The 27,519-nt window shown below is 41.6% G+C and overlaps 1 protein-coding gene across 7 annotated transcripts in view; it reads left to right on the top strand.

Moving 5' to 3' along the window:
• CHD7 (chromodomain helicase DNA binding protein 7) overlaps positions 1-22,227 on the top strand; it is a 185,290-nt gene extending 163,063 nt beyond the window's left edge. For 4 of the 7 annotated variants that reach the window (XM_055286308.2, XM_063643277.1, XM_055286311.2 and 1 more), the window contains 15 exons: positions 2,901-2,990; positions 3,437-3,540; positions 4,891-5,020; positions 5,431-5,503; positions 5,661-5,718; positions 6,413-6,641; positions 6,892-7,100; positions 7,220-7,891; positions 8,755-8,915; positions 10,391-10,618; positions 10,862-11,305; positions 15,629-15,850; positions 16,917-17,057; positions 17,287-17,391; positions 19,734-22,227. In XM_055286308.2, coding sequence (XP_055142283.1) covers positions 2,901-2,990; positions 3,437-3,540; positions 4,891-5,020; positions 5,431-5,503; positions 5,661-5,718; positions 6,413-6,641; positions 6,892-7,100; positions 7,220-7,891; positions 8,755-8,915; positions 10,391-10,618; positions 10,862-11,305; positions 15,629-15,850; positions 16,917-17,057; positions 17,287-17,391; positions 19,734-20,651 — 3,784 coding nt within the window. In that variant the 3' untranslated portion in view covers positions 20,652-22,227. The remainder of the gene's footprint in view (positions 1-2,900; positions 2,991-3,436; positions 3,541-4,890; positions 5,021-5,430; positions 5,504-5,660; positions 5,719-6,412; positions 6,642-6,891; positions 7,101-7,219; positions 7,892-8,754; positions 8,916-10,390; positions 10,619-10,861; positions 11,306-15,628; positions 15,851-16,916; positions 17,058-17,286; positions 17,392-19,733) is intronic. The other 3 variants (XM_063643278.1, XM_055286313.2, XM_055286314.2) reach the window with 3 other exon arrangements.
• Positions 22,228-27,519: the final 5,292 nt, after the last annotated feature.

Here is a 27,519-nt window from a genome sequence, read left to right as displayed (position 1 = left end):
ACTTTTAAATGGTGTAGTTATTGCCTTTGCACAGCCTTACCATGTTTCTTGAAATGTGGTGTCAAGTTACAGGATAGCATACCTTTAGGTGACTGATTATTTTTTAACATGATAAGATACACAACACAACATTTACCATTTTTTGCCATTTATAAGTGAACAATTCATTGGCATTAATTACACTCACAGTGCTGTATACTCACTATCTGTACCCGAAATGTTTCCATCTTCCCAAATATAAAAACTGTATCAATTAAACAGTAACTTGCCTGGCCCCTGGCAATCACCATTCTACTTTCTGTTTCTATTAGTTTGTCTATACTGTGTATCTCCTAGGGGAATCACAGATTATTTGTCCTTCTGTGCCTGGCTTACTTCACTTAATATTTTCAAGGTTCACTTGTGTTACGGTGTCAGAATTTCATTCCTGTTTATGGCTGAATAGTATTCCATTGTGTGTATACGCCATGTTTTGTTTGTCCCAGTCATCTGTTGACGGACGCTTGGGCTGGTTATCGTGGCTGTTGTGAATAATGGTACTATGAACATTGTAGAGGACTGGCTTTTAACCAGTATAGGTTAGAGAATAGTAGTCAGCATTATATGATCCCACCTTCAACTAACTGCGTACAGTGGAGGGAAGACTGGGGAGTTCATGTATTATTTTTTGCTTAATATTATCTCAGTTGCCGGGTCCATTTTTTCTGCCTATGAGCTTAGAATCGTATTTCTTACCTTTATTTCCAAAAAAACTGATTATAGATAATTGAATAATATTGAACCTAAATTTATTTCATTGCGTGGAGTTCTGTTAACAGTTCCTATTAAACTAACATCTGCATATGTTGTTTCCTTATTCTGAATATGCATTTTTCCGTATCACTAGTTCAGGCAACAATGCTACTGATCAGCTCTATGTCCTAGCTTCGTGTGACCTTGAGCAAGTTATTCAGCCTCTTGAGGACTCACTTTCCTGGTGAGTCCAGTAGACCTTGGCAGCAAGATCTCAGCTGGATAAGGCAGGATGTAAATAAGTATGCATTTCTCTTTGTAAAAGTAGCAGCAACAAAGTCTGAGCACATAATACTGGCAGCATGCCAAACGCTTTATATGGATTATCTGTTTGAGTTGTCTAAGATTAGTATGATTTTTATCCCCATTTAACTGACAAGAAAACAGACTAAAGTTGAGTAACCTCCTCAAGGACCCTCAGCCAGTTAGGGGGCAGAACCAGGTTTGAACCCAAGTAGATGAGGGCAGCCTCAGCTCGGAAGTCTTCCCCGCTCCTTGGGGCTGTGGTGAGGCTCTGAGGCGTCTTCAGAACCATTACCTCCAACCCTTTTGATATCTCAGAAACTTGGTGGTTACTGCTGTGGCATAAGAGTGTTCCCTAAAATCCGACCCCACTTACACTCTTAGAAAATGTCTGTTCAGTATGGTACAGTCAATGTTTAATCTCATGAGTTAACAAGAGAAAAAAAATCTAAAGAAATAGAAAGGAGTTATCCAAAGTGAGTCTCCTCGGGGATTTGTAAGCTCACGCTTGGCCTATCCAGAACCCATGCTGGCCGTGAGTAGGCTCATGGTTGAGGGAGGGCCTGTTGAGGAGCATCTGTTGATGTGTGATTGGGAGTTGTCTGTTGTGGTGAATCCTAGTTGTTATTTTGAAGTTTTAGGGACAGTTTCCACACCCTGAGAACAGCATGCTGTAGTAGAGCCTGAAGACCTAGTTCCAGTTGTGCCATGTGCAAGGTAACTCTGTGGCCTTAGATTTGTCACTTATCTTCTGCTATCATCAGTTTTCTCATTTGAAAATGGAAATTATAACTTGCCCTGCTTCATCATAGGGCTGTCGTGTAGATCAAAAGGGCTAGTATAAGTGTGAGACATTGGTTGTAAAGTGCTGTACAAGTACATGATGGGATTATTCAGCTGGGGAAATAGCATTTGTATTATCATGTACTCATGGCCAAGAAGGCTATGATTCACGTTATCAGTCCCGAATGCACACCAGGGCTGTCCAGCAGGGGATGCTAGCTTTGGTAGACACTGGCTTTTGGGACTTATCAGGTGGACTTTATTGAAAGAATTATGTTTTAGCCATTGAGAAACTCCAAGCAGGATTGAAACTCTAGTTCCTAGAATTCCAAGTTTTAAAAAATTGATTTCTTGAGAATGATTAAGAATGTCAGTGAATTGGACATATTTTAATTTTCTAATGTTTTATTTTTTTTCAAGCTACTACAACTTAGGTTCCCAGGTACAATAAACTAGAAGGAATAAAAATGTCTAACACAGTATTTCATACAGGAGAAGAGCAAGGACACACCTTCTACCCTACCCTGTCGCCATCTTCCTTTCTCGGAAGCAAAGTTGTATAATCTGAAAAACCTGACATTCCATATTGAGGGTTTATTGTAAGGTAGTAAAACCAGATTTTATATCTCGTTTATTCCTACAACTTCTGATGTGCTTCCAAAAATGGTATTAAGGCAGCAGCTGAGGAAATTTTACGAGATAATGAAGCAGAACAGTTACTGAAAGCCATCTGCTCAGTTGTTTACAAACTTGCTTCAATACTTCAGAGGCAGTGGTAGGGTACGTGTCTAAACTTCACAAGCTGCACTAGGTAGAACTAAATGAAGTGCGCCTAGGCTGGGCTGAGCTCGGGCCCTCTCTGTGCAGTGTGAGCGGTTGCCAGGCAGGCCTGTTGGAAGCCAGCAGAAAGCACCACACAGAGGTGATTATGTGCCACCATCTGTCACGCTTCAAGCCTACCATACAGCATGGCTAATCAGCCTTGGCAGGATGATGGATGAACAGCAGCAGCTGCCAAAAGCCACTGTTGGCAAACAGTCCTGAAGTTAAGAACTTTTTCCCCCCTCTGTCTTCCTCTCCAGGGTCCTGCTGCGTGTCCGCATGCTGTACTACCTAAGACAAGAAGTGATAGGAGACCAGGCAGATAAGATCTTAGAGGGTGCTGACTCAAGGTTAGTGTGAGCTCACGTTTGTTCTCAACCTCAGTGAGATAATCTGGGTAGCCAGAAAACATCATGGAGTGTGTTTCAGAACCTTCATAAACCACTAGTAACCCATCTCCTTTTTTGCATCTTGAATGCGGTATTCGTCCTTCGTGCTTGGGGATGTGATGAGAATCAGGAAAAGGCTGTTTGTATTTATGTTTGTAGTGTAAAGAGGTGTGAACTAAAGCACTGGTGTTCTGAGATGACCCTTAAAATGGGATACCATGTGATAAAGTTCATTTCTGGTCATGGCAGAGGGCTACTGACTCATGCCCTTTCTTTTAACCTTGCTGATACCTCCCTACCATGCTCAGATGTTTATCATGGGAGAGAGGGCACGTGAGCTACGTATCACATTCATTACTTGGAATTCTTTTTTAATACTAATATTTCTTATAAATGTTGTCTTTCAGTGAAGCCGACGTGTGGATCCCTGAACCTTTCCATGCTGAAGTTCCTGCAGATTGGTGGGATAAGGAAGCAGACAAATCCCTCTTAATTGGAGTGTTCAAACATGGTAAGTGACGTTTCTGTTTGAATACATCTCGACTGTATGGCTTGGTCTTTATTTAGAACTCTTTACATCCTCTTTTCCAAAGTCATAATATTAATGAGGATAGTTCCAAAGGACTCTTGGCGTCTACCATTTTTCTGTACTAAAAATCTAATATGAACTGTAAATATCAGATGCTGTTTTTGAATGTTTGTTGAACATTTGAGAAGAAAACATTTCTTTCTTGGCTGTAAATAAAACCCAAACCATATTTGTTTTAATAATAGCCAAGTTGTACTATAGCTCTCCCTAAACTTTGCTTCCAGCGTGGCTTCCCTTGCTAACTCTGCCAACCAGTGTCAAAGTGGACGGTGGGCTTAACCTCTGCTATTAATCTGTACAAGTGCCTCCTGGGCTTTGTTCCAAGCAATATTTCACAAATGTCAGTGCTGAGAACTCGCGGCTCCCCTGAGTGGGATGCAGCCTTGTTAACTTTGAAAGGCTGGGGATGCAGAACTGGCATGATATATACAGTGAGCGATTCCTGATTATAATCCCAATTCTCTGGAGGTCGCGGAGGTATTCTCAGCAGCCCAGCCTGACTAAAGGGGAGAATGATGGCTTATAAAACCTTTCATGATTACAGTTTGGCTTGCGGCTCTACAGCAGTTAGGAGCGGTGTGTTGTAGTACACATCCTAATTGAATTGTGCTGTTCTGCCTATGTACTGCAGCCGCGTTTTGTGAGCTCAGCCTCAAAATCATTTTCCCGCAGTGCACTGTTGGGATCTGCCATTTTCCATCTAGTCAACTTGGGCAGTCAAAAAGCAAATTGCAGTTTGAAAACCATAGAGGGAACAGTGTCATCTTACTGACATGCATCATCCTAAACCTAATAAGACAGGTTCGCTGGCCTTACGTATATGGGGATTTTTCAGCCAGCCATGCGAGTTCCTGTAGGACTGATGCTATTCACAGGGTGGATGGGGGTAGACTCAGCGCACCCCTGCAGAGGTCATAAAGGAACATTGCGAAGCCTTCTAAATGTCAAGCAAAATTAGATCTGGGGAAAAATAGGGTCAGAAATCCTCCCAGGCATCTTGCAGTTATTCTGAACCTGTTTTTCTATTAGTGTTTGTGGTAATTCTGATAATATCCCTGAAGTGTAACTTGGTCCCCAGTAGCTTCCCTAGAAGGAGCGTTCCATAGAATGCTCTACTAAAACAAGGTCCACTTGGATTCAACATAGACGCTAACCTTGACTGAGAAACAAACTTGTGGCAGTGCTGTGATTTTGCCAGTGATGTGATTTTGCCAGTGACGAGGCCTTTCTTTGTTTCTGTGTGTTTTCTGTGCACGGATGGGCACGGCACAGGCTATGAGAAGTACAACTCCATGCGAGCTGACCCCGCGCTGTGCTTTCTGGAACGAGTTGGTATGCCTGATGCCAAGGCCATAGCTGCCGAGCAAAGAGGAACAGACATGCTAGCAGATGGTGGTGACGGGTAAGAAGGACATTTTAAAATTTGAATAAACTTTATGTCAGTTTCACATCTATTGGCAGGGTTCAGTTCTTACCCTGCACTACACACTATATTGCGTCTGATTTGAAGTTCAAGCGATGTTTACCAGTCTACTCTATTTGTATGTCGTGTAATGACTGTTTAAACAATATACATTATCTTGATAATCTGAAACTTGTTTTTCTTTTCCAAATGTCATTTCCCCCAATCTCCCCGGACCCCCTCCACCACACTGCCATGGCTGTGTATTTTAAATACTGATAGAGTTGCTTTTGATGTCAAACCCATAATTAAAAGTAGCACTGGGCAGATTGTTACTCTGTCCTACCCACCCCCTTCCTTCTCTTGCTTATCAGTATGATTCAAATAATTTTTGTGTTTGTTTTACATAGGGGAGAATTTGATAGAGAAGATGAAGACCCAGAATATAAACCAACCAGAACACCATTCAAAGATGAAATAGATGTATGGACTTGAGTATATTGGCTTTTATAGCTCCATTAAAATATTATATGCCCACATAAGACTTTTTAAACTTTATAGATAATGACCTTTTCTTTAAAAGACAAAGAAAAATGAGACCCCAAATTAAAATAATTCTGTTTCTTGCTTTGCTTTCAAGGAATTTGCAAATTCTCCTCCAGAGGATAAGGAAGAATCCATGGAAATACATGCCACAGGTAAGGCCCCAGAAAAGCTCGTGTAGGCGAGCAGACATGCGCTGAGCAGTCATTGTTCACGTGGTAGGGACTGTCCTGCTTCATGATGGCAGTGTCTTAACACCTTATTTCTTCTACATTGACCTGTTTTGTGAATCATTTTAATTCTTGTTAATGGCTGTGTTTTCATGACATTGAATTTCTTAGATAGGATAACTGTTTCTTTGATGATAATTAGCTGATTTATATTTTACACTAATTAGTGAAAAATTTTAAGCATCTAAACTATAGCTCTTGGGAATAGAGTATTTGCTAAGTATTCACCTAAAATATTTTCAGTTTATTTAGAATATTGACATTTTACCGAATATAAAATCATTACACAACAATTATGCAGTTATTTTTTATACTCAAGATGATTATTGCACATACATTAGAGGAGAGTACCTTATAAGAAGTTTATGCTGTAAAGTGTGTTTCTTTATGTAGAACTAATAAATAATGTTTTCATCCCCTCTAAGGAGTTAAAAAAGAAATAAGTGTATATGTTCCAAGCGAATGTTATTACTTATTTATATATTAAAAATGAGGGCACTGAGATGCCCTTTCCCACACTGTCATTTGAATCTTAATGGGTCATCCTGTTTTGTTGGAATACTCTGTGTATTGCAAGATTGCAGCTACACATTTCAAAAATGTTTTTCCACTTCCCCAGGCAAGCACAGTGAGAGTAATGCTGAGTTAGGCCAACTTTACTGGCCTAACACTTCAACCCTGACTACACGTCTGCGCCGGCTCATTACTGCCTATCAGCGCAGCTATAAAAGGCAACAGATGAGGCAAGAGGCCCTAATGAAGACTGACCGGCGCAGACGGCGGCCTCGAGAGGAAGTGAGAGCTCTGGAAGCGGAAAGGGAAGCTATTATATCTGAGAAGCGGCAAAAGTGAGTTTCTTCAGGGTTTCCACTCAGCTCCCGGTACATTCCCCTCTGCCCTGCTCCTGTAGACCCACAAGAGACAGGACTCATATCAACAGTAGCGACCACCAAAGAAAGGCTCACTCCAGCAAAGCAGTCTGTTTCCCCACCCCCAAATAACTACTGTGTATAAAGTCTGGGGGAAAGAGGAAAAGAAACAGTAAATATTAAGTCTTTTCCTGAAGTATGATGCAAGCTAATACAATCTTTCTAACAGGTGGACAAGAAGAGAAGAGGCTGATTTTTACCGTGTGGTATCCACCTTTGGGGTTATTTTTGACCCTGTGAAACAGCAATTTGACTGGAACCAATTTCGAGCCTTTGCCAGGCTTGACAAAAAATCTGATGAGAGTTTGGAGAAATACTTCAGTTGTTTTGTGGCCATGTGTAGGCGAGTATGTCGAATGCCCGTCAAGCCAGATGATGGTAGGTACATTTAACAACAAAGTTCTATACAAACAGACCAGTAAAGTGAAAAATAAAGTGTACAATGTAGAGTGCCCTTGAGTTCTTCCCAAGTAAATATGAGCCCTTCTGTGTTACAGAACCGCCCGACCTCTCCTCCATAATTGAGCCGATCACAGAGGAGCGAGCCTCTCGAACTCTGTACCGCATTGAGCTGCTACGGAAGATCCGCGAGCAGGTTCTCCATCACCCCCAGCTGGGAGAGAGGCTTAAGCTCTGCCAACCAAGCTTGGATCTGCCGGAGTGGTGGGAGTGCGGACGGCATGACCGAGACTTGCTGGTTGGTGCTGCTAAACACGGGGTCAGTCGGACGGATTATCACATCCTCAATGACCCTGAGTTATCCTTCTTGGATGCACATAAAAACTTTGCTCAAAACAGAGGGGCAGGTAATACATCTTCCTTGAACCCACTGGCAGTTGGATTTGTCCAGACTCCTCCAGTCATCTCATCTGCTCACATTCAAGATGAGAAGGTACTGGAACAAGCCGAAGGCAAAGTGGAGGAGTCTGAAAACCCAGCTGCCAAGGAGAAATGTGAGGGCAAAGAAGAGGAAGAAGAAACTGATGGCAGTGGGAAGGAGAGCAAGCAGGAATGTGAGGCGGAGGCCAGCTCTGTGAAAAATGAACTGAAAGGTGTCGAGGTCGGCGCAGACACTGGGTCCAAATCTCTTTCAGAGAAAGGTTCCGAAGAGGATGAAGAGGAAAAGCTGGAGGATGACGATAAGTCGGAAGAGTCTTCCCAGCCTGAAGGTAAGGCCTTACCACTGGCCCCTCTCCTGACTCCGCAGCAGCTGGTTGTGAGATGCGTTGCTTTCTGGCAGCACAGCACCTGATCTTTTCTTTTTCACGAGTACTTAGTGTACATTTTCTTCTGTGAAGGGATAATTTCAGGTTACGCTTATACCTGTGTTTTGCCCTCGCACCTTATAGCACCTAACCATGGTATTTTGAACAACATAAACTCTAAGAAGAGTTGCATGGACACATTAGCAACTTTTGGTTTAAGGATGGAAGTTAACTTGTAGTGACAGTGTTTTAAGAATTCGATGTGATTTTAATTTCGACAAATGTGAGGGAAGGTGGTCATTCAGTGAGTAAATATTGTTAATCATTTTGAAACAATTGGTGCTTATTATGTTTTGATTCAGAAGTAAAGAGTAGGAATAGAATCTAAAAATAACCAATTTTTTAAGTCACAATAAGGTTGCTGAAACTGGCCCAAAGTAAAAATAGGGCACGTACTGTGCTGTAGCTGGAACCTTCAGCTTTTGCCAGAAGGTCAGCCTTTTTTTCTGTGTGGAAGAACATAGGCTCTTGAGTCAATGACTTGGTTGGCTGTCAGCCTCTTGTAAGGTTTACTTGCACAGTGCTAGGTGGCTAGTGACTAACCTCTCTAAGCCTCTGTGTCATCATCTGCAAGATGGAAATAACACCATCTATGTTAAAGGGCTGTTGCAAGCTTTAGACAACAGTGCCCAGTACCGTTCTAGCCATGTAGTAGGTACTCAATAAAATGGAGCTGATTAGTATTCACATTTTTAGTCATGTCCTTTCTAAACTTCAGTTTCCCTGATACTGTGGTTGTGAGTAATGCACATTAACTCATTTCTCAGCAGGAGCTGTCTCTAGAGGGAAGAATTTTGATGAAGAAAGCAATGCTTCCATGAGCACTGCTAGAGATGAAACCCGAGATGGATTCTACATGGAGGACGGAGATCCTTCAGTAGCTCAGCTCCTTCATGAAAGAACATTTGCCTTCTCGTTTTGGCCTAAGGTTGGCAGGTTTTTGTTGCTGTTGTTTTGCTGACCAAAAAGGATTAGGGTAGAGGAAATCTTTCTAGCTTGATTTTTCAAATAATTTTAAGGTAAACTTTTGACACAGTATATGAAGACTATAGATTTTTCTTACGCTTTTAAAGAATGATCTGAAAAAGCCCAAAGAAAAAAATTGTAGAACACTTTTCTAATAGGATGGGAAATGTAACGTGAAAGAAAGATAAGAAGAAATAGAAGTGATTATATGGGTTGATCTTTGGCTCCATGTGGCTTTTAGGTTACTTACCCCTGTTGTCTAGTATAATCTATGGCTCATTACTATAATCTATGGATTATCACTGTGTTTTAAAATTTTTTTGTGAAATAAAGCCTCCAGATTTAAGACAGCTTTGTATATTTGGAAACCTACCAGCTTCTTGACTTGGGAGAGGGTGTACTGTTGACCCATTTGCTCTTAACGCATTATGAGATGATTCCAAATGTAGTTATCTGTAACCAAAAGCAAAATGGAAATTACTTTTTTGGCTAAATAGTATAATTTTATAATAATTCCCTGTGTAATTTAGGTCTGTTTTTCAGGGTGAGGAAATAATCATCCTAATCACCATAACAGGGCTGTCTGGTTTAAAACAACACAAAAAATGAGCTTCAGTCAGCCTACCTCCAGGCTGGTCTTTCCCAGTATTACTGTTGTTTAAGAAACAAGGTGAAAATTTTGACCAAAGAATGTACTGTCAAAGACATTTTGTTTCCTCTGTCTATCCCTTTAGTTCCCCTGTTATGCTAACCTCCTTTATTGAGTGTAGGAGGGAGTTTCCCAGATCAGTCAAAGGTTATAGTAGCAGGCACTTTTAATCTATGGAAACTCAGTCTAAAGCTGTAATTAGAAATTTTTAATGTACACGCTTCAATGAAATTTGAAGTGATAATAGGTAGGGAATGCAAATTGACATTCATTAGGTGTTCCTAGGTTGGTGCCCATTTCATAATGCTGAACTTTATTAATAGTGACGCTAATGATGTCCCACTTCCTGGGACTGCAATCCAGCCTGTAGATCTGAAGGGCCAGGGCGGCAAGAAGCTAATGCAGGGTTTCCATTGTCATCTACTGACATCCACCAGCAGAGCTCTGTGGAGCTTGTACAAGAGTTACTTTTTAAATACGAAGATATTTTGAAGGTGGTGATTATGTAGTACGTTTTTCTGTTTTATGTAGTTCAGTGTTCGTGATTAAAAAATAGCATGTTTTTCTGTGTTGAAGCCACCTAGGACCTTCTGCCAGAGCAATGCCATTATAGGAGATTTTGTTTATTTACTTTCTTGTTTGGTTTCTTGCCTTGTTTTCTTTTACTTTTTGTCCTCCAGTTGACTTTTAAACATTTTATGCTCTTTTGCATCTTGATGGATGTATTTATCTAGTAATTTTAACCAGGGCTTTGTTAAAATTTCTTGTGACTTTTCTTCTCCCTCCAGGATAGAGTAATGATAAACCGATTAGACAACATCTGTGAAGCAGTGTTGAAAGGCAAATGGCCAGTAAATAGGCGCCAGATGTTTGATTTCCAAGGCCTCATCCCAGGTTACACACCCACCACAGTGGACAGCCCCTTGCAGAAGAGGAGCTTTGCTGAGCTCTCCATGGTCGGCCAAGCCAGCATTAGTGGGAGTGAGGACATCACTACTTCTCCTCAGTTGTCAAAGGTGAATTAGAATGGTTTGTTTCTGCAGCTTAAAAGGGAGCTCTCTAAGCCTTAACTGAGTTTGCGAGCTTATATTTCACTGGCCCTGCTTAGAAATAAGATAGCTGCTGTTTCCTCAGCTCTGTGCACCAGTCATGAAAGCTTAATTCCTTAAGCTTCTTGTTCCTTATTTCTAAAAGCCAGCCCATATAGCCAATACTGTTTTGGCTCACTGCAACTCTATTCTGTTGGAATTTTTCAATAGGAAGATGCCCTCAACCTCTCTGTCCCTCGCCAGCGGAGGAGGAGGAGGAGAAAAATCGAAATTGAGGCCGAAAGAGCTGCCAAGAGGCGAAATCTCATGGAGATGGTTGCCCAGCTTCGAGAGTCTCAGGTGGTCTCAGAAAATGGACAAGAAAAAGTTGTAGATTTATCAAAGGCCTCAAGAGAGGCAACAAGCTCTACCTCAAATTTTTCATCTCTTTCTTCAAAGTTTATCTTGCCTAATGTCTCAACACCAGTGTCTGATGCCTTTAAGACTCAAATGGAACTGCTCCAAGCAGGGCTTTCGCGCACACCCACAAGGCATCTCCTTAATGGCTCCCTAGTGGATGGAGAGCCTCCCATGAAGAGGAGGCGGGGACGGAGGAAAAATGTGGAGGGCCTTGATCTGCTTTTCATGAGCCACAAACGGACGTCATTGAGTGCAGTAAGTTGGGGAGCTCGCCTGCATGGTGATTGCACATGTTGACAGCTGAGGGTCCCGCGATGCTCACAATGCTGGGCTGTGTTTCTCTCAGCAGCATGGTATGACAGCCAGCTTCCTCCACTAAAGAAATAGTTTTACAATAAACAGTCATGATTCTGATCATTGATACAGATCACTTGGCCTGAACGAAGTGTAGCTTGAGGGTGTATTCTTCCCAAGTTCTGATGTGTTGATTGCTCTCAGAAGAACAGCCCAACCTAGAAACATGTTCTTCTGAGTCTAGAATTGTTATCTCTGAATTCTCGAGGTGGAACAAGTTTCAATGTTATGTTTTAGGCCTGGCATTTATTAAAATTAGTATAAATGTTTCATTTTGGACCTAAGATTTGTGTTAACATAAAAAGCTAGTGACTGCAAATTCTCCTATCTCCGTAAGTAGATATTTTAAAAATTTGAGCTGTGCCTTGGCTAGAATAGGTTTGAATAGAATGTATGAACCAGTGGATTTTGACTTTTCCTTTCTCAATTCAGAGGAAATAAATGAATGCAGTATAATCAAAATGATTTTTTTTCTTAATCCACTTCAACTACATCTCACCCAAAAATGTGGTGCCTGACTCACTGATGACCAGAATTTTATCCCAAAGAGCACAATTACATGTGCTTTTTTAAAAAATGGTTTAGCACTATGTATCTTGAACCTATTGACCAGAAGCCCCAGTCATCATAGTGGCTGGAGCTCTTTGTCTGTGTTGTGAGGAGTGGGTGCTCCAGGAAGCCTTCCAGGTACTGGGCCATCCTGGACCCTTCCTCAAGCAGTGGGACACACTTTGGGAAACTGAAATTTGAGATTGGGGGAAGACAGTTGTCTGTTTCAACATGTTTTTTCTTACACCATCCCTATTATTATTTGCCCATTTTCTATTTCTTGAACTCAGAGAAAGCTTAATAAGAAGGCAGGAAAAGACATAGTTGAGTTAAAGTTCAGAAATGAAAAATAACATTCACTGAAATTTGTTTGCCCTCTGGTGGGGTCTAATTAAAACAGAAGCATTAGGCCGGGCGCGGTGGCTCACGCTTGTAATCCCAGCACTTTGGGAGGCCGAGGCGGGCAGATCACGAGGTCAGGAGATCGAGACCATGGTGAAACCCCGTCTCTACTAAAAATACAAAAAATTAGCCAGGCGTGGTGGCGGGCGCCTGTAGTCCCAGCTACTCAGAGAGGCTGAGGCAGGAGAATGGCGTGAACCCGGGAGGCGGAGCTTGCAGTGAGCCAAGATCGCGCCACTGCACTCCAGCCTGGGTGACAGAGCGAGACTCCATCTCAAAAAAAAAAAAAAAAAAAAAACAGAAGCATTCAGGTGGCTAAGAGTAAATTTTCAACATTGGGCCAGGCACAGTGGCTCACGCCTGTAATCCCAGCACTCTGGGAGGCCAAGGCAGATGGATCACTTGAGATCAGCAGTTCAAGACCAGCCTGGCCAACATGGCAAAACCTTGTGTCTACTAAAATTATAAAAATTAGCCTGGCCTGGTGGCACGTGCCTGTGATCCCAGCTACTCAGGTTGCTGAGGCAGGAGAATTGCTTGAACCCGGGAGGCAGAGGTTGCAGTGAACCGAGATCGCATCACTGCACTCCAGCCTGGACGACAGAGTGAGACTCTGTCTCAAAAAAAATAAATAAAATTTTTTTCAAAATTGATTACCAATGCACCAGTCATCATAATGGTCATATTTGTTGATGGTATGATTGTTTTCAGAATCCTGTAAAAGTACACTTTGTAATGGACTAGCTGTGACTTACATGTTTTCCGTAAGTTAAAATGCCATTTCTAGGGTTATGGCCCTTAGACAGAGTTGTAGCACTAGTGGTTAGCCTTCCTGTTTGAAACTACTACTTTGGTAGATTTTGTTGACTGATAAATTCTTTCTCCATAAACTTTAACAAATTGGGAAGTTTCTGCAGCTGACACTTCTTTTTGTTTATTATCATGTTCAATGTTTGTAGGGTTTTTTGTTTTTGAAACAGGGTTTGTTTTTGAGACAGGGTCTCACTGTTTCGCCCAGGCTGGAGCACAATGGTGCAATCTGGGCTCACTGCAGCCTCCAACTTCCGGGCTCAATCGATTCTCCCACCTTAGCCTCCTGAGTAGATGGGACTACAGGCATGCACCACCATACCCGGCTAATTGTTTTGTATTTTTGGTGGGGACAGGGTTTCACCATGTTGCCCAGGCTGGTCTCAAACTTCTGGGCTCAAGTAATCCACCCACCTCAGCCTCCTGAAGTACTGGGTTTACAGGCAATCATGTTCAATATTTGGATCACGACACAGCTTTGTCTCTGGACCAGGTGTTAGGAATTAATAATGCAACACACATGCTTTTTTCCTATTGCAAGTACACATCCTATTTTAAATCTGAGACTGATTTTATTCATTTCACTATTTTAAGCCATTGTTAAGAATTTGTTGATATTTTTCTTTTTCTAAAGTCACATTTAGAAAGCCTGAGAGAATTCCTAATTGAAGTTAGAGAATGTATTTTTAAAACTTTTTCTTTTTTTAGCTGTCACATTTTGAAATGTAGGAATTCCTCATTTGGTGTTGTCGGGGGTGATGTGCATGCACATAAAATACAAGGAAAGCACTGATCAATCTGTAAATAAACCAAGTAGGAAAAGATGTAAAGGCCAGCAGTATTACCTGGATGAAAGAAGACAGATCCTAGATCTGTCTTAGTATTTTGTCAGCACTCTAACTGTGCTGCCATGAAAAAGTAAGAGTGCATTCAGCAACAGTGGACAAGCTGGCACTATTCCCTGTGCCAGCACTGAGAGTCAAAAAATACAGTCCTGTCAAGTGCTTGCACTGGAGAATGCAGTGTTTAGGATGGGGTAGCAGATAAATCATAATGTGTCCTGGTTGTTCATGTGTGCCATGACCAAGGGATGTCTAGGGTACTTTGTGAGCCCAAAGGAAGCCTAGGAGTGGAGGGAAGAGGATATGGGGAGAAACAGATGAGGAAGTTTCCCTATGGATGGCTGTACTTCAGTTAAGTTTTGAAGATCATGTAGTAGTTGGTCATTTTAAAAGGGTTGGCAGAGAACATGTGTAAGAGGAGAGAGCCTCTTGGGTTTGAAGAACTGAGGAATTTGCTGAGGAAGTGAGCTTCAGCAGAGATGAGCTTGGAGAGAAGGCAGGATGCAAATCATGGAGGGCCTTGATGCCATTCGGAAGAACCTGGATTTTGTCCTGGAGGTAATAGGGATGCAATTATTGAAAAAAATAGGAGAGTGATGTGACATAATTTTTTGAACTGGGAAAAGCTGCATTTTAGAAAACTGACTCCAGCGTAGCAGTGTGGAGGTTGGATTGAAGATAGGTGGGGTTAGAATCAGGGAGACCATTTGGGAATATTGCAATAACCTGGGTGGGAAGTGACGAAGGCCTGCGCCATGGTAGAGCTGTGGGGAAGGAGAAGTGGGTGTCTGGAGGTTGAAATAACTGTAGACTTCAGTTAGCGTTGTTCTTTCCAATGTTGCCACACATGTCTGAGACAAAATGTCCCACTACCAACAAAATTATATTGTGCACAGAGTGCCAATAAGTTACATATAGACTGGCTTTCAGAAATTCCTTTAGTAAATTATCTTTAATGTCATTATCCGGAGATCTCCAAGAGAGACTGAGAGGCTGCCTTTCATGCATATCAGCCCAGACTGTACCCCGCATGTTGTATTCCCAGTGGCTGGCTTAGGATTTCAAAGTATGGAACCTTAGTGGACTATAAATTTTTTACCTAATTACTAGTTCTACAGTGTGAAGAATGATATAAAAGTTTCGTCTTCTTTTATTTATTTATTTATTTTTTTTTGAGATGAAGTCTCACTCCATTGCCTAGGCTGGAGTGCAGTGGCACAGTCTCTGCTCACTGCAACCTCTGCCTCCTGATTTCAAGTGATTCTCCTGCCCCAGCCTCCCAGGTAGCTGGGATTACAGGCAAGCACCACCATGCCTGGCTAATTTTTGTATTTTTTCTAAAGATGGGGTTTCACCATGTTGGCCAGGCTGGTCTCGAGCTCCTGACCTCAGGTGATCCTCCCACCTTGGCCTCCCAGAGTGCTGGGATTACAGGCATGAGCCACCGTGCCCAGCCTCGTTTTCTTTTAATAGCGGTTCCCAAACAACTAGACATTGTTTCTAGTAGCTATTTCCCCTTTTTGATCAAAGATCCATTCTAGGATAGCATTTTCTTGAAATAGGACATTGTCAGAGGCTCTCTCTTCGTGTGAGAATTCATACCATTGTGAACTTTCTGCAGGAGGATGCTGAGGTGACCAAAGCTTTTGAAGAAGATATAGAGACCCCACCAACAAGAAACATTCCTTCTCCCGGACAGCTGGACCCAGACACACGGATCCCTGTTATCAATCTCGAAGATGGGACTAGGCTGGTGGGGGAAGATGCTCCTAAAAATAAGGATTTAGTTGAATGGCTGAAGCTGCATCCTACTTACACTGTTGATATGCCAAGTTATGTACCAGTGAGTATTTCAGAGTTTAGAGTTGGAAGGAATCTTGCAGGCCGGTCCACTTCATTCCCTTACAACATAGAAATCCCTGACAGCTGGTCCCTCTGCCTTTTCCTGGAATGTTTCCTGGTCTCAAACATTTCCCAGGTCTTTGTTGTTGAATCTTCTTCATTACAGATACTAGCTTCAGGTCTGTCTTACTGAAGGCAGCCTTACAGTTATTTGAAGATGTGCGTTACGCATTTCCTTACTGTTTGCTTCTCCCATCAAACTCATGTGACTTCTTCAGTTATTCTTTCGATGGCATCGTTTCCAGGCGGTCTTAGTATTGGGGTGACACTCTTGAATGCACTTTCTCTAGTCTCCAGACAAGGCTCCGCCATCCCAGAGTGCTATGAAGCCATTACTTCCAGAGATTTGACCAGTTATTGCAGCCCAAGGTTGTATTAGCTGCTTTTATGGCAACTAATGCTGGTGCCTTATATTAAATGTTAGACAATTCATATCTCCAAATGGTTTGTCACACAAACTGTTTGCTAGCTAGCAATGCAAGTCTTTTGCTTTCTATATTTATGTGATTGATTTTTTAAAACTTAAACGTAGAGTTTTACATTTTATTTTGTTGGGTTCAGCCTAATGTTCTTGCAACTCAGAATGTACTCCCACCCCCTACAAGATCTGTCTGTTGGTTAGTTCTCATTACAGACAGTCTCATGTTGTTGATGGGGTATCATCTCTGTGTTCATTCAAGCCACTAACTAGAAATCAGTAAAAGTACTACAGAAAGCCTCCTTTAAAAGTATCATGACTTGGTTAAACATTTAAAGAAAAATTTAAGTGAGGTTATTGATAGACAAAAGGAAAAGCCAATTCTCACTTATGTGTTCCTTAATGGACAGGGGTAAAATAGGAGTTTTTTCTTTCAAAGAGAAAAATATGGCTTCTAATATTAATAATTAAAATGATTCTTAAAACTTCCATAATAATTGAAGATGATCTGACAGTTCTCTTTGGGATTTATATAGAGAAGACTAAGTACTAAATACCAGTTTTACTAAATATGTTTTTTCTTTTGCAGAAGAATGCAGATATGCTATTTTCCTCATTTCAGAAACCGAAACAGAAACGACATAGATGTCGAAACCCTAATAAATTGGATATAAACACTTTGACAGGAGAAGAAAGGGTGCCTGTTGTCAATAAACGAAATGGAAAGAAGGTAAACGCTGGGAAAGGGAATTGATCACTATGCGATTTTTTAGCCCAGAAGGAAGTGTTTTATCCTGCCTTCTTCTATAGGGGAAAAGAATCCCGTCTGCCTGAATGCATGTGTGAGTGTGTGCGTGTGTGTATGTGTGTGCGTGTATTATAGAAGGGGGAGGGAGTAGATTAACAGAAAGGGGAGGGAAGACTGTGTTTTTAATCATTTGTCAAATGCCTCTACCCAGATGGGTGGAGCTATGGCGCCTCCAATGAAGGATCTACCCAGGTGGCTGGAAGAAAATCCTGAATTTGCAGTTGCTCCAGACTGGACTGATATAGTTAAGCAGTCTGTAAGTACAAACTGCATTTCTATCAAGAAAGGTAGCTATACAAAACTGTTTTCCTTAGTCTTTCTTATTTTCTGTTGGCCATTAATTATTCAGTTGTAACTTATTCTTAGCTTAACAGAATTGACATAATACATCATTTTCATACATCATTTCATACGTCATTAATACATCATTTCTTACATCAATACATCATTAATCCAAAGTGAATTCATTTGTCAGCTCCAATTTAAAAGGTTTGTATGGAAACATACCTTCACAGTCTTGGAGGTAGACTTCTCCAGGGAGGATTGCCCCAGGTAAGCCTACTTAACAGCTCACCTGTGGAATAGGATGTATGGTGGTTGAGATCATTAAGATTAACTGTGATTTCTGATTTAAAAAAAAAAATACAACAGTTCTGTCTAAAAGATTTGTTATCATTAGGTTTTAAAAAATTCGTTCAGGACATGCTGGTTCTTTGTTTTAATTATACATGAAAAATGACTTTTCTTTCGGTGTAACATTCTGTTGATCTTAACACACATGTGAGTTTGTGAACTGACACCATAGTCAGAATAGGGTTCCATCCCCCCACCCCCCACCCCAAGTTCCCTCACACCGTCCTGTCCCCACTCTAACCCCGGCTGCCGCTGACCTGTTGTCCATCCCTGTCTTTTTGAGAATGTCCTAAAATGGAAGCATGAAGGACATAAGTCTTGAAGCGATTTCTTTCGCTCATCGTATGGAAGGTCATCGATGGTCGCATGTGTCACAGTTCTCTCCTTTCTGTTGCCAAGTAGCTGTCTCCATTGCATAGATGTGACACTGCATGGCTTAGCCCTCACACACTGAAGGACATCTGGGTTATTTCCTGATTTCTGAAACTGATTAGAGCTGCTATAAGCAATTGTGTACAGGTTTTGGTGTGAACATAAGTTTTCATTTTTCTAGGGCAGATACTAAAATATAATTACATTTTCCATATTTCAAAAATACTTTTACATATATTTGAAATATCCAAAATAACACATTATAGAGGGGATAAAACATCCTGGGTTTATATTATGTTATACTATTTTATAATTTTTCTCCCATGCAGTATCTTTTATTCTTTTTTTTTTTTTTTTTTTTTTTTGAGACAAGATCTTTGTCACCCAGGCTGGAGTGCAGTGGCGAAATCACAGCTCACTACAGCCTCAATCTCCCAGGCTCAAGCAATCCTCCCACCTCAGCCTCCCAAGCAGCTGGGACTACAGGCACACATCACCAAGCTTGGCTAGTTTTTGTATTTTTTGTAGAGAAGGCATTTTGCCGTGTTGCCCAGGCTGATCTCGAACTCACCTCAAGCAATCTGCCTGCCCTGACCTCCCAAAGTGCTGAGATTACAGGTGTGAGCCACTGTGCCCAGTCAAAAATTTGTTTTAATTGACAGATATTTAATTGACAAAAATTAATTGATGAATCAAATGTATATGCAAGGTGTTTTTTTCTTTTAAGAGACAGGGTCTTGCTGTGTCACCCAGGCTGGAGTGCAATGGTGCAATCATAGCTCACTGCAGCCTCAAACTCCTGGGCTCAAGCAGTCCTCCCACCTCAGCCTCCTGATTAGCCAAGTAGCTGGGATGACAAGCATATGCCACCACACCTGGATAACTTTTTTTTTATTTTGTAGAGGTAGGGTCTTGCTGTGTGCCCCAGGCTGGTCTCAGACTCCTGGGCTCAAGAAATCCTCTAGTCTTGGCCTCCCAAAGTGTTGGGATTACAAGCATGAACCACAGCACCTGGCTTCAAAGTGATAATTTGATATAATTATACATTATGTACTTTCCTTTTTAAAAAATTGTTATGGGTACATAGTAGGTATATATATAGGGTACATGAGATATTTTTGTACAAGCACACAGTGCATAATAATCACGTTGGGTAGATGAGGTATGCATCACCTCAAGCATTTACCCTTTGTATTACAAACAGTGTGATTATACTCTTTTACTTATTTTAAAATATGCCATAAATTATTGTTGACTGTGTAGTCACCCTGTTGTGTTATCAAAAACTAGATCTTACTCATCCTAACTCTATTTTTGTACCCTGTATGATTTCTTGAGTTAGTTATGGATGCAGCTAACTTGACATTTACCTCACTGATGAGTAGCCTTGAGCAAATTTTCTGCAGTTCGGCAAGCTAACATAATAATAAAAACAAGTTTTGCTGTCATTAAGTTTTATCATTGAGCTGTTAGGAGGGAAGAATTACTTAGGTATTTCCATTTGGAATGGCAGGTTCACCACAGAGGCTCACATTGAGATCAAGTTGTCTTTGACAGTCTTTATAGCCACTGTTTGCCTCCCCTGTCCTCCAGGGTTTTGTTCCTGAGTCGATGTTTGACCGCCTTCTCACTGGGCCTGTGGTGCGGGGAGAGGGAGCGAGCAGAAGAGGAAGAAGGCCCAAAAGTGAGATCGCCAGGGCAGCCGCGGCTGCTGCTGCTGTGGCTTCCACGTCAGGGATCAACCCTTTGCTGGTGAACAGCCTGTTTGCTGGAATGGACCTGACGAGCCTTCAGAATCTCCAGAATCTCCAGTCGCTCCAGCTGGCAGGCCTCATGGGCTTCCCTCCAGGACTGGCAACAGCTGCCACCGCCGGAGGCGATGCGAAGAACCCTGCTGCTGTGCTGCCCCTGATGCTGCCAGGAATGGCGGGCCTGCCCAACGTGTTTGGCTTGGGCGGGCTGTTGAATAACCCTCTGTCAGCTGCTACTGGAAACACCACTACTGCTTCTAGTCAAGGAGAACCGGAAGACAGCACTTCAAAAGGAGAGGAGAAAGGAAATGAGAATGAAGATGAGAACAAAGACTCTGAGAAAAGCACAGATGCTGTTTCGGCTGCTGACTCTGCAAATGGATCTGTTGGTGCTGCTACTGCCCCGGCTGGATTGCCCTCAAACCCGCTAGCCTTCAACCCTTTCCTCCTGTCCACAATGGCCCCGGGCCTCTTCTACCCATCCATGTTTCTACCTCCAGGACTGGGGGGATTGACGCTGCCTGGGTTCCCAGCATTGGCAGGACTTCAGAATGCCGTGGGCTCCAGCGAAGAAAAGGCTGCTGAGAAGGCTGAGGGAGGACCCTTTAAAGATGGAGAGACCCTTGAAGGGAGCGATGCTGAGGAGAGCCTGGATAAGACTGCAGAGTCCTCCCTCTTAGAAGATGAAATAGCACAGGGTGAAGAGCTAGACTCAATTGATGGGGGGGATGAAATAGAAAACAATGAAAATGATGAGTAACCAGTACCAGTTCCAGTTCAAGTGTTGAAAACTTTTGACAAGTGGTAGTCCTACTGTTTACACTCACAGTTAATGTTCATACCTAGTTTTATAAGCTGTTCTGTAACATAGTGTAGCAAAAAAAAAAAAAGTTCAAGTCATGTTATACAGGTGTGTCAAAAGGTATCTTGGTCATTAAGTATTGTGCAGTGCATTATTTATTATCCCTAGGAGAGATGAAATTTGAGAGGTGATCATGTCTTTTTAAGGAAACTTACATAATGCTCTGCTTTTTTTTTTTCTCTTGGTACCATTGGTATTATAATAAAGAGCAATTTGTAACTGAGTGGCACTAACGGAAGAAAGTGCTGCTCAAAGGAAGTATGAAGTTATATATTTAATTTTTTAATTTTAATTTTTAATTTTTTTGCTGTGAAGGTCAAGCTGAAATTTACCATACATATCATACTTGCTCATTTGTTTCCCTTTTTGACTGTATGGGGGTTCCCACACTCGTGCATACACACACACATCCATACACTCTGACAATCTCCACGCTAGTGTGAACGCCTCTGTCCCGAGGCGCAGCAATAATAAGGCAGCTGTTGAATGTGAAGGGTCCCTTTGGAAAATTAACCTACTGGGAGGGTTCTTGCCAGACAGAACTACAGTTCCATTGTCTCGTGGTCTTGTAATGCACTGGTAAAAACAAAATAAATAGATGAATAAATAAAGAGTGAGAGAAGAGAGAATCAGGTACCTTTTTTAAATTAAAGGACTTTGTTACTTTAGCCACAAAGCTAAAACAGCATTACCTCAGCTCTAAACTAGCCTTGAAGTTTACAGACATGACTTTGTAAATGTATTGTTTTTCTTTGTTGTGATGTCCTTTTATTTTTTTCTTTGAAAACTGCTATCATGTAAGATAAAATGTAAATTGCTGCCAACTGTAGTAATGATGCTTTTAATAAAAGTGACCCATGATATGCAGAGATGTAATTATAGAATGTAGTATATAGGGAAACTGGTGTTCACTCTATTTTTTGTATTCGCAATAGATGCAAATACAGCATTCTGGCTTTTGTACAGTTTCTTGATATATCCTCTTATACTAGATTAGCTTTTAGTAATACACTAAACTGTCTCCAAGACTAGACAGGAAGGAAAACCTTGAATTACTCTCACATAATTCCACTCCAGATATCTCAACAGAAATGCATACAAAAAACTGCTATTACTCCCTCAAAAGGGCATCTGAGACCGAGAATACTTAGAAATGTGTGCAGCATGTGATAATGTGGTACGCTGAAGAACAGAAGGGCAAAAGAAAAATGAGGCTTTAATAGGCACAATATCTAGGTCATTTATCCTTGGTTAATGGGTAGAAAAACACAATGCAGTAGTGTCAGCAAGGGACACAAAGGCACTCTGGTGTCCTGCAGACCAGCGCTCGATGCCAGAAACCAGTGTGTGGAAAAAGCCATGTGGAATTGAAACAGACCCACTTAAGCACGCACGCGTGCACGCACGGTCTCAGGAGCTACTGATTTGTGGACCCCTTTTTGACCTTTGGTATTTAAAGTAAAATATAATTTGAGATCTACTGTTTTCACCTTTTTATGTCACCTGAACCAACACAAAGCCATATTTCCATCCAGTTAAAAAGCAGAGGAAGATATGTGGACGAGTGTTTCGTGTGTGTTGCCTTCCTCCACACCCTCCCCCTAGGACGTCTGCACACAGTCCACCCCCAGCCAGTGTGCTGCCAGACAGGTGGTCTAAATTCCTCCCAGACAATGAGATTCAGTTCGTTTATGCCCCAAGATGAAAATATGCCCCTTAATGATTCTGGGAAAGAAACAACCTGAACCCTCCACCTTACAGATCCTGTGATTGCTTTTATTTATCATCGCCGTTGTCTGCTGAAGGTGAATGGGCCGTGCACGTTGGAGGAAAGTGCCTTGAAGAGAATATTTTTTGAAAGGGAATTATTTGAACACGGAAAAGTAAAACTAGGTCTGCATAAATTATAGGGAATTTAAGTAAGTAACAAAGATGTTAGCAGGGAGAATTTGCTTAATAAAATGAGTCATTGAAGGGTGTTTTTTTAAAAAGTTCTTTGTGGTATTGGAAATTTTCCTATGAGCCTCTGTAAATAGAGAATATAATGTGACACTGTTAGAATAAAATTCTAAGAGCAATGATGATCTTCAAAGCCAAGCCATCAGTTGCTCATGGCCAGAGGTCCCCTGAGTTGTTGGGGCTCACTGGCTTGTTATGTGCACCATCTGGTATTCATCTGTTGACGTGGCTTTAATGTCATTCACATTTTCATATTGGGAAAATGCATTTTTTTTCTTCCAGTGAAATTCCTTCTTGGTAGTAGATCTTGAAGCTACCTAAGTATTTTCTTTTTTTTTTTTTTTTTTATTTTGTTGTTGTTGTTGTTGTTGAGACGGAGTCTCGCTGTCGCCCAGGCTGGAGTGCAGTGGCGCGATCTCAGCTCACTGCAAGCTTCGCCTCCCGCATTCACGCCATTCTCCTGCCTCAGCGTCCCTAGTAGCTGGGACTACAGGTGCCTGCCACTACACCCAGCTAATTTTTTTTGTATTTTTAGTAGAGATGGGGTTTCATCGTGTTAGCTAGGATGGTCTTGATCTCCTGACGCTTGTGATTCACCTGCCTCTGCCTCTGCCTCCCAAAATGCTGGGATTACAGGCGTAAGTAAAGTGTTTTCAATTCAGTCAGATACTAATGGGTATGATCGTGTGCCTAGCATGGAGGAAGCACCGAGGTGCCAAGGGTTCTCCTGGCATTGCTCCCTGATGGAAGTTCTGTTCTTCCCTGAGGAGGCTGAGGCCCTGGAGTTGGCATCATCCTCAGCAGTAAGTGCAGGAACAGGACTTGAACTCATGATCTGACTGCAGAAGCCTGTGTATGTGCTCCTAAAATACTGCGCTTTTAGGTCTCTGAAAGAAAATTATGACATAAGGATAACTGAAGTTTGCTGTTTTTTCCCCTTCATAACATCTTAAGTTTGAGTTTGGGAATTAAGAGAAAGTCTTGAATTAGAGCCTTAGCTCTGGCTAAGGAAATGAATCCCAACTACCTCATTTAAATTTGGATTTATTTTGCCCCACAAGTATTTCTATTTTATAAAGAAATCAAATCTTTAAAAAGAATTTGTCCAAATAAGTTACAGAGATAGTAAATTGCCAGCCTGGTATTTGAACCCCGATTGATGTAACTCCAAAGCCCAGGCTCCTAACCACTGTGCTAGTGTAATTAACATTCATCAGCAACATTGGGTGCTGTGTGCTAGAGGCTGTGCTGGGAATATAGAAATGAAAGCAAACAGACTAGTCCCCTGCTGTCATGCAGCTTACATCCTAGTACGAAGAGATGCATAATAGAATACAAATAAAATGTTTGCAGAGCAAGGAAGCCTCTTAAATAAGGTGATAGGATGGCCAGGAAAAAGCTCTGTATGGAGGAGACAGCTCACAACTGAGTGATGAGAAGCAGTAGGCAGACTAAGATCTAGTTGGAGAATTGTCCAGACAAAAGGAATGACAAATGCAAAGACCTTGAGTTGGTAATGAGCTTGGAATAAGGAGTGGAGAGGCCATCTGCCTTGAAAAGTTGGGAGGCATGGTCAGATTACATAGGGCCTGGATGGCTCTGGTGGAGGATTTGGGTTTCATGCTAAGTGCTGTAGAAAGTCTTCTGAAGGTTTTATGCAGAAAAAATGGTCATTTTCATGTTTTTAAAAGATCAGTATATCTGCAGTTCAAAAAACTCCCTTGTAAAGGGGAGTTGGGAGATGGCTGTAGCAGCCTTGGGTCAAGGTAGTGGGCAGTAATGGAGAAGGAAAGCCGTGGATGGACTTGGTATATGTTTTGAAAAGGTAGACCCTCCAATTTAAATGAACTTTGCAGTGAATGATTTGTATTAATTCTTCAGGACTACTACTAAAAACTAACAGATAAAGAATGTTCACCCTGCCAATTTTTTAAAATAAGAATGTTGTGATTAGTATTAGAAGAAGATACTGGGAAAAGAAATTTTTCCATCGTGTCCATTATAAAATTTTCTTTTTAGTTCAATGAAAATTATTTGTTAATTGTCTGTGGGAAGAGTTTTAGAAATTAATTCTGACAGGTAGAGGAGGTGAGAGTGAGCGTTGTTGAAGCAATGTGTGTTACAGCAAACATCTCTGTGTCTCTAGGGCCATCAATAAATTTAAATTACGAAGCAAAACAATGTAAATGACTTCTGCTAACAAGCACTTAAAAGTTAGAATACATCTTATTCATTCAACTTGGCTCTCTAATGAGCAATTTTATGTTTTCTTAAGTACAGGTAAGATTTACCACAGTTTTACAGACATAGTAAAATAAGCTACATTTGGCAAAATAGATGAATAAATTACCTTCAGGAATATTTTACCTAATATAAGACTCTAAGCATTTCATCATTGAGATTTTTGGTAGGGGAGTCACTTAATTTGAAGATTTTCTGGTAAAGGTTAGGATGATCGTTTTCTAAGTATTTTGGACTATTTAAGTTATTTTATGCAGTGCCACATAGCGCCAGCCTCCCGATAGGTCTATTGGTCTATAAACCTTGTTTTGGATCTACAGATGTAGAGTTGAATTTTAATTTGGATCTCCTTAATCAAATGTGTACTATGTAATTTAAATGAAATTAAATAAGGTAGTGACAACATTTCAAATATTTTTACATCTAATATCTTAACCTTCCGAACGATTTACTCTTTTTCTTTTTTTGAGATGGAGTCTCACTTTGTCACCCAGGCTGGAGTGCAGTGGCACAACCTCAGCTCACTGCAACATTTGCCTTCCAGGTTCAAGATTCTCCTGCTTCAGCTTCCTGAGTAGCTGGGCCCATAGGCATCTGCCACCATGCCTGGCTAATTTTTGTATGTTTAGTAGAGATGGGATTTCACCATGTTGGCCAGACTGGTCTCGAACTCCTGACATCAAGTGATCTGCCTGCCTTGGCCTCCCAAAGTGCTGGGATTACAGGCGTGAGCCACCACGCCCGGCAGAATGATTTACTCTTAAAATTTGTTTAGCTCCTAAGCAGGTTGAAATTTTCTTCACTTGAGTAAAGATGACAGATTCCCATTTCACATGTTTGCAGGCATGCTATTTAAGTGTGCTGGTGCCTCTCCACAGTAGGATCCTGCTGTGAGCCTTCCCTTCTCATGAGGTCCTTCCTGGGCTCCAAGACAAATATGATAAATTTGGAGTTGTAGCTAAAGGGCAGCCTAATAGATTTCTAATATATAATAAATAGTAGCACTAAGTCAAAATACTGCTTAGGAATCACTCTATACTCCAGGTGGCTTCCTCCACTGTCCCCTCGCCGCCTCTGCATTTGGATCTGAAAGCTCGATTTCAGGATCACAAATGAGAGAAACCTGATTCTCTTCTGTGACAGGAGCCAGGTACTGCAATGGTTTGCAATCCAAAACCTCATAATTGTCAGCCTCAGTTCAAGAGACTTCAACTGGGATATAGGCTGGATGACTGAAACCTAAGCAGGCTGTAAATTTAATAGTTTTGGGGAGTGCGCATGACAGTTTGGAAAACTCTTCCTGTTTAACATGTTTCACCATGTTTCCCTAGGAGTCGGGAAGCTCAACATTTCAGAATTCAGCATTTATGTTTGTTAATAGGCACTGGTGAGTTAATCCACACCACACCCTATTAAGTTAGGCCAGTCTTGTTGCCACCAGCCCTTTACCAGGTGAGGCAGGGTCATTTGCCCAAGGCCAAGTGGTACACAAGTGTGGTGGCCAGAGCTAGAATTTGGACTTTTCCAGGGGACGTGATGGCTAGCTGTGGGCCATCTGTCTTAGGATAAACCCACCATCAATGTTAATTCAGGTCTAGGATCTTAAAAACCTAAAATAGATCAAGCTACAAGGTATTTTAATAAGCAACTGATGGTGTGAGCCGAAGAGCAAATCAGAAAGTTCCAGAATCTCATGCTGCATTACAGAAGTGATTATTGAAGAATGGCTGAAAGATGTTCAAGTAAAAAAAAAAAGCAATTAACGAGTGGGCTTTATATCCATGCTGAGTTAATGATATGATCTATGCAACCGACAGTCTAAATATTTCTGCATGTTACTGAGGATATTCACTAGGATTTCTGGATAGTGAATATTGCCCTTTCTTCTACCTTGTATCTGAATGGCCCTAAAAGCCAGCCCCAGCTTGTAGAAATCGAGATGACAAAGTCTGGAACCTATGGTTCCTGCAAGGATGGAAAATAGCCCCAGCAGAATAGTGTTGCTTCATCTGTCCCCACCCACGGGGCTTTCCTAGGCTATTGTAGCTCTCACAGCGGATTTGCATATCTGTAGCTGCAGAGCTAATGTTCTGTCTCTAGGCTCAGGGGGCCCTGCAAGGCAGCTCCATGGTCCTTTCCATTTTATTGTAAGAGTTGGTGGAAAATGAGAGGCGGCCATTGTGTCTGACTGCGGAGGCATTGTTCTTCCCCAGAGGAGGCTGGCCTGTTTCTCAGCTCCCGGTTTCTGCTCCTCCAGCCATGGCTAGCTTCTGAGGAGCAGCTGGACTAACTCAGAATTGCCCCAAGGGTTACTTAAAACCATGAAAAAAAATTTTACTCTCCAAAATGTAAGTTACAAACTACCTCCCAAACTCCTTTTCTTGGGAGTCCCAGTTTGTATAGAACCTGTGTGTTCTGATAGTAACACAACTGTGGCAACTCAATGACAAAGTGCTGGCTCGCCCCTCGGCCCCCAGCCCCTAGCCCGCTTTGCGAAAAGAATTTCATTGACCATCAGAATATGTGGTGGTGGCAGTGGGGGATAAAATTAAAGCAGAAAATGTCC

This window comes from Symphalangus syndactylus, chromosome 7 (genome assembly GCF_028878055.3).
Source record: "Symphalangus syndactylus isolate Jambi chromosome 7, NHGRI_mSymSyn1-v2.1_pri, whole genome shotgun sequence".
Taxonomy (NCBI): domain Eukaryota; kingdom Metazoa; phylum Chordata; class Mammalia; order Primates; family Hylobatidae; genus Symphalangus; species Symphalangus syndactylus.
This window is presented reverse-complemented; position numbering and strand designations above follow the sequence as displayed.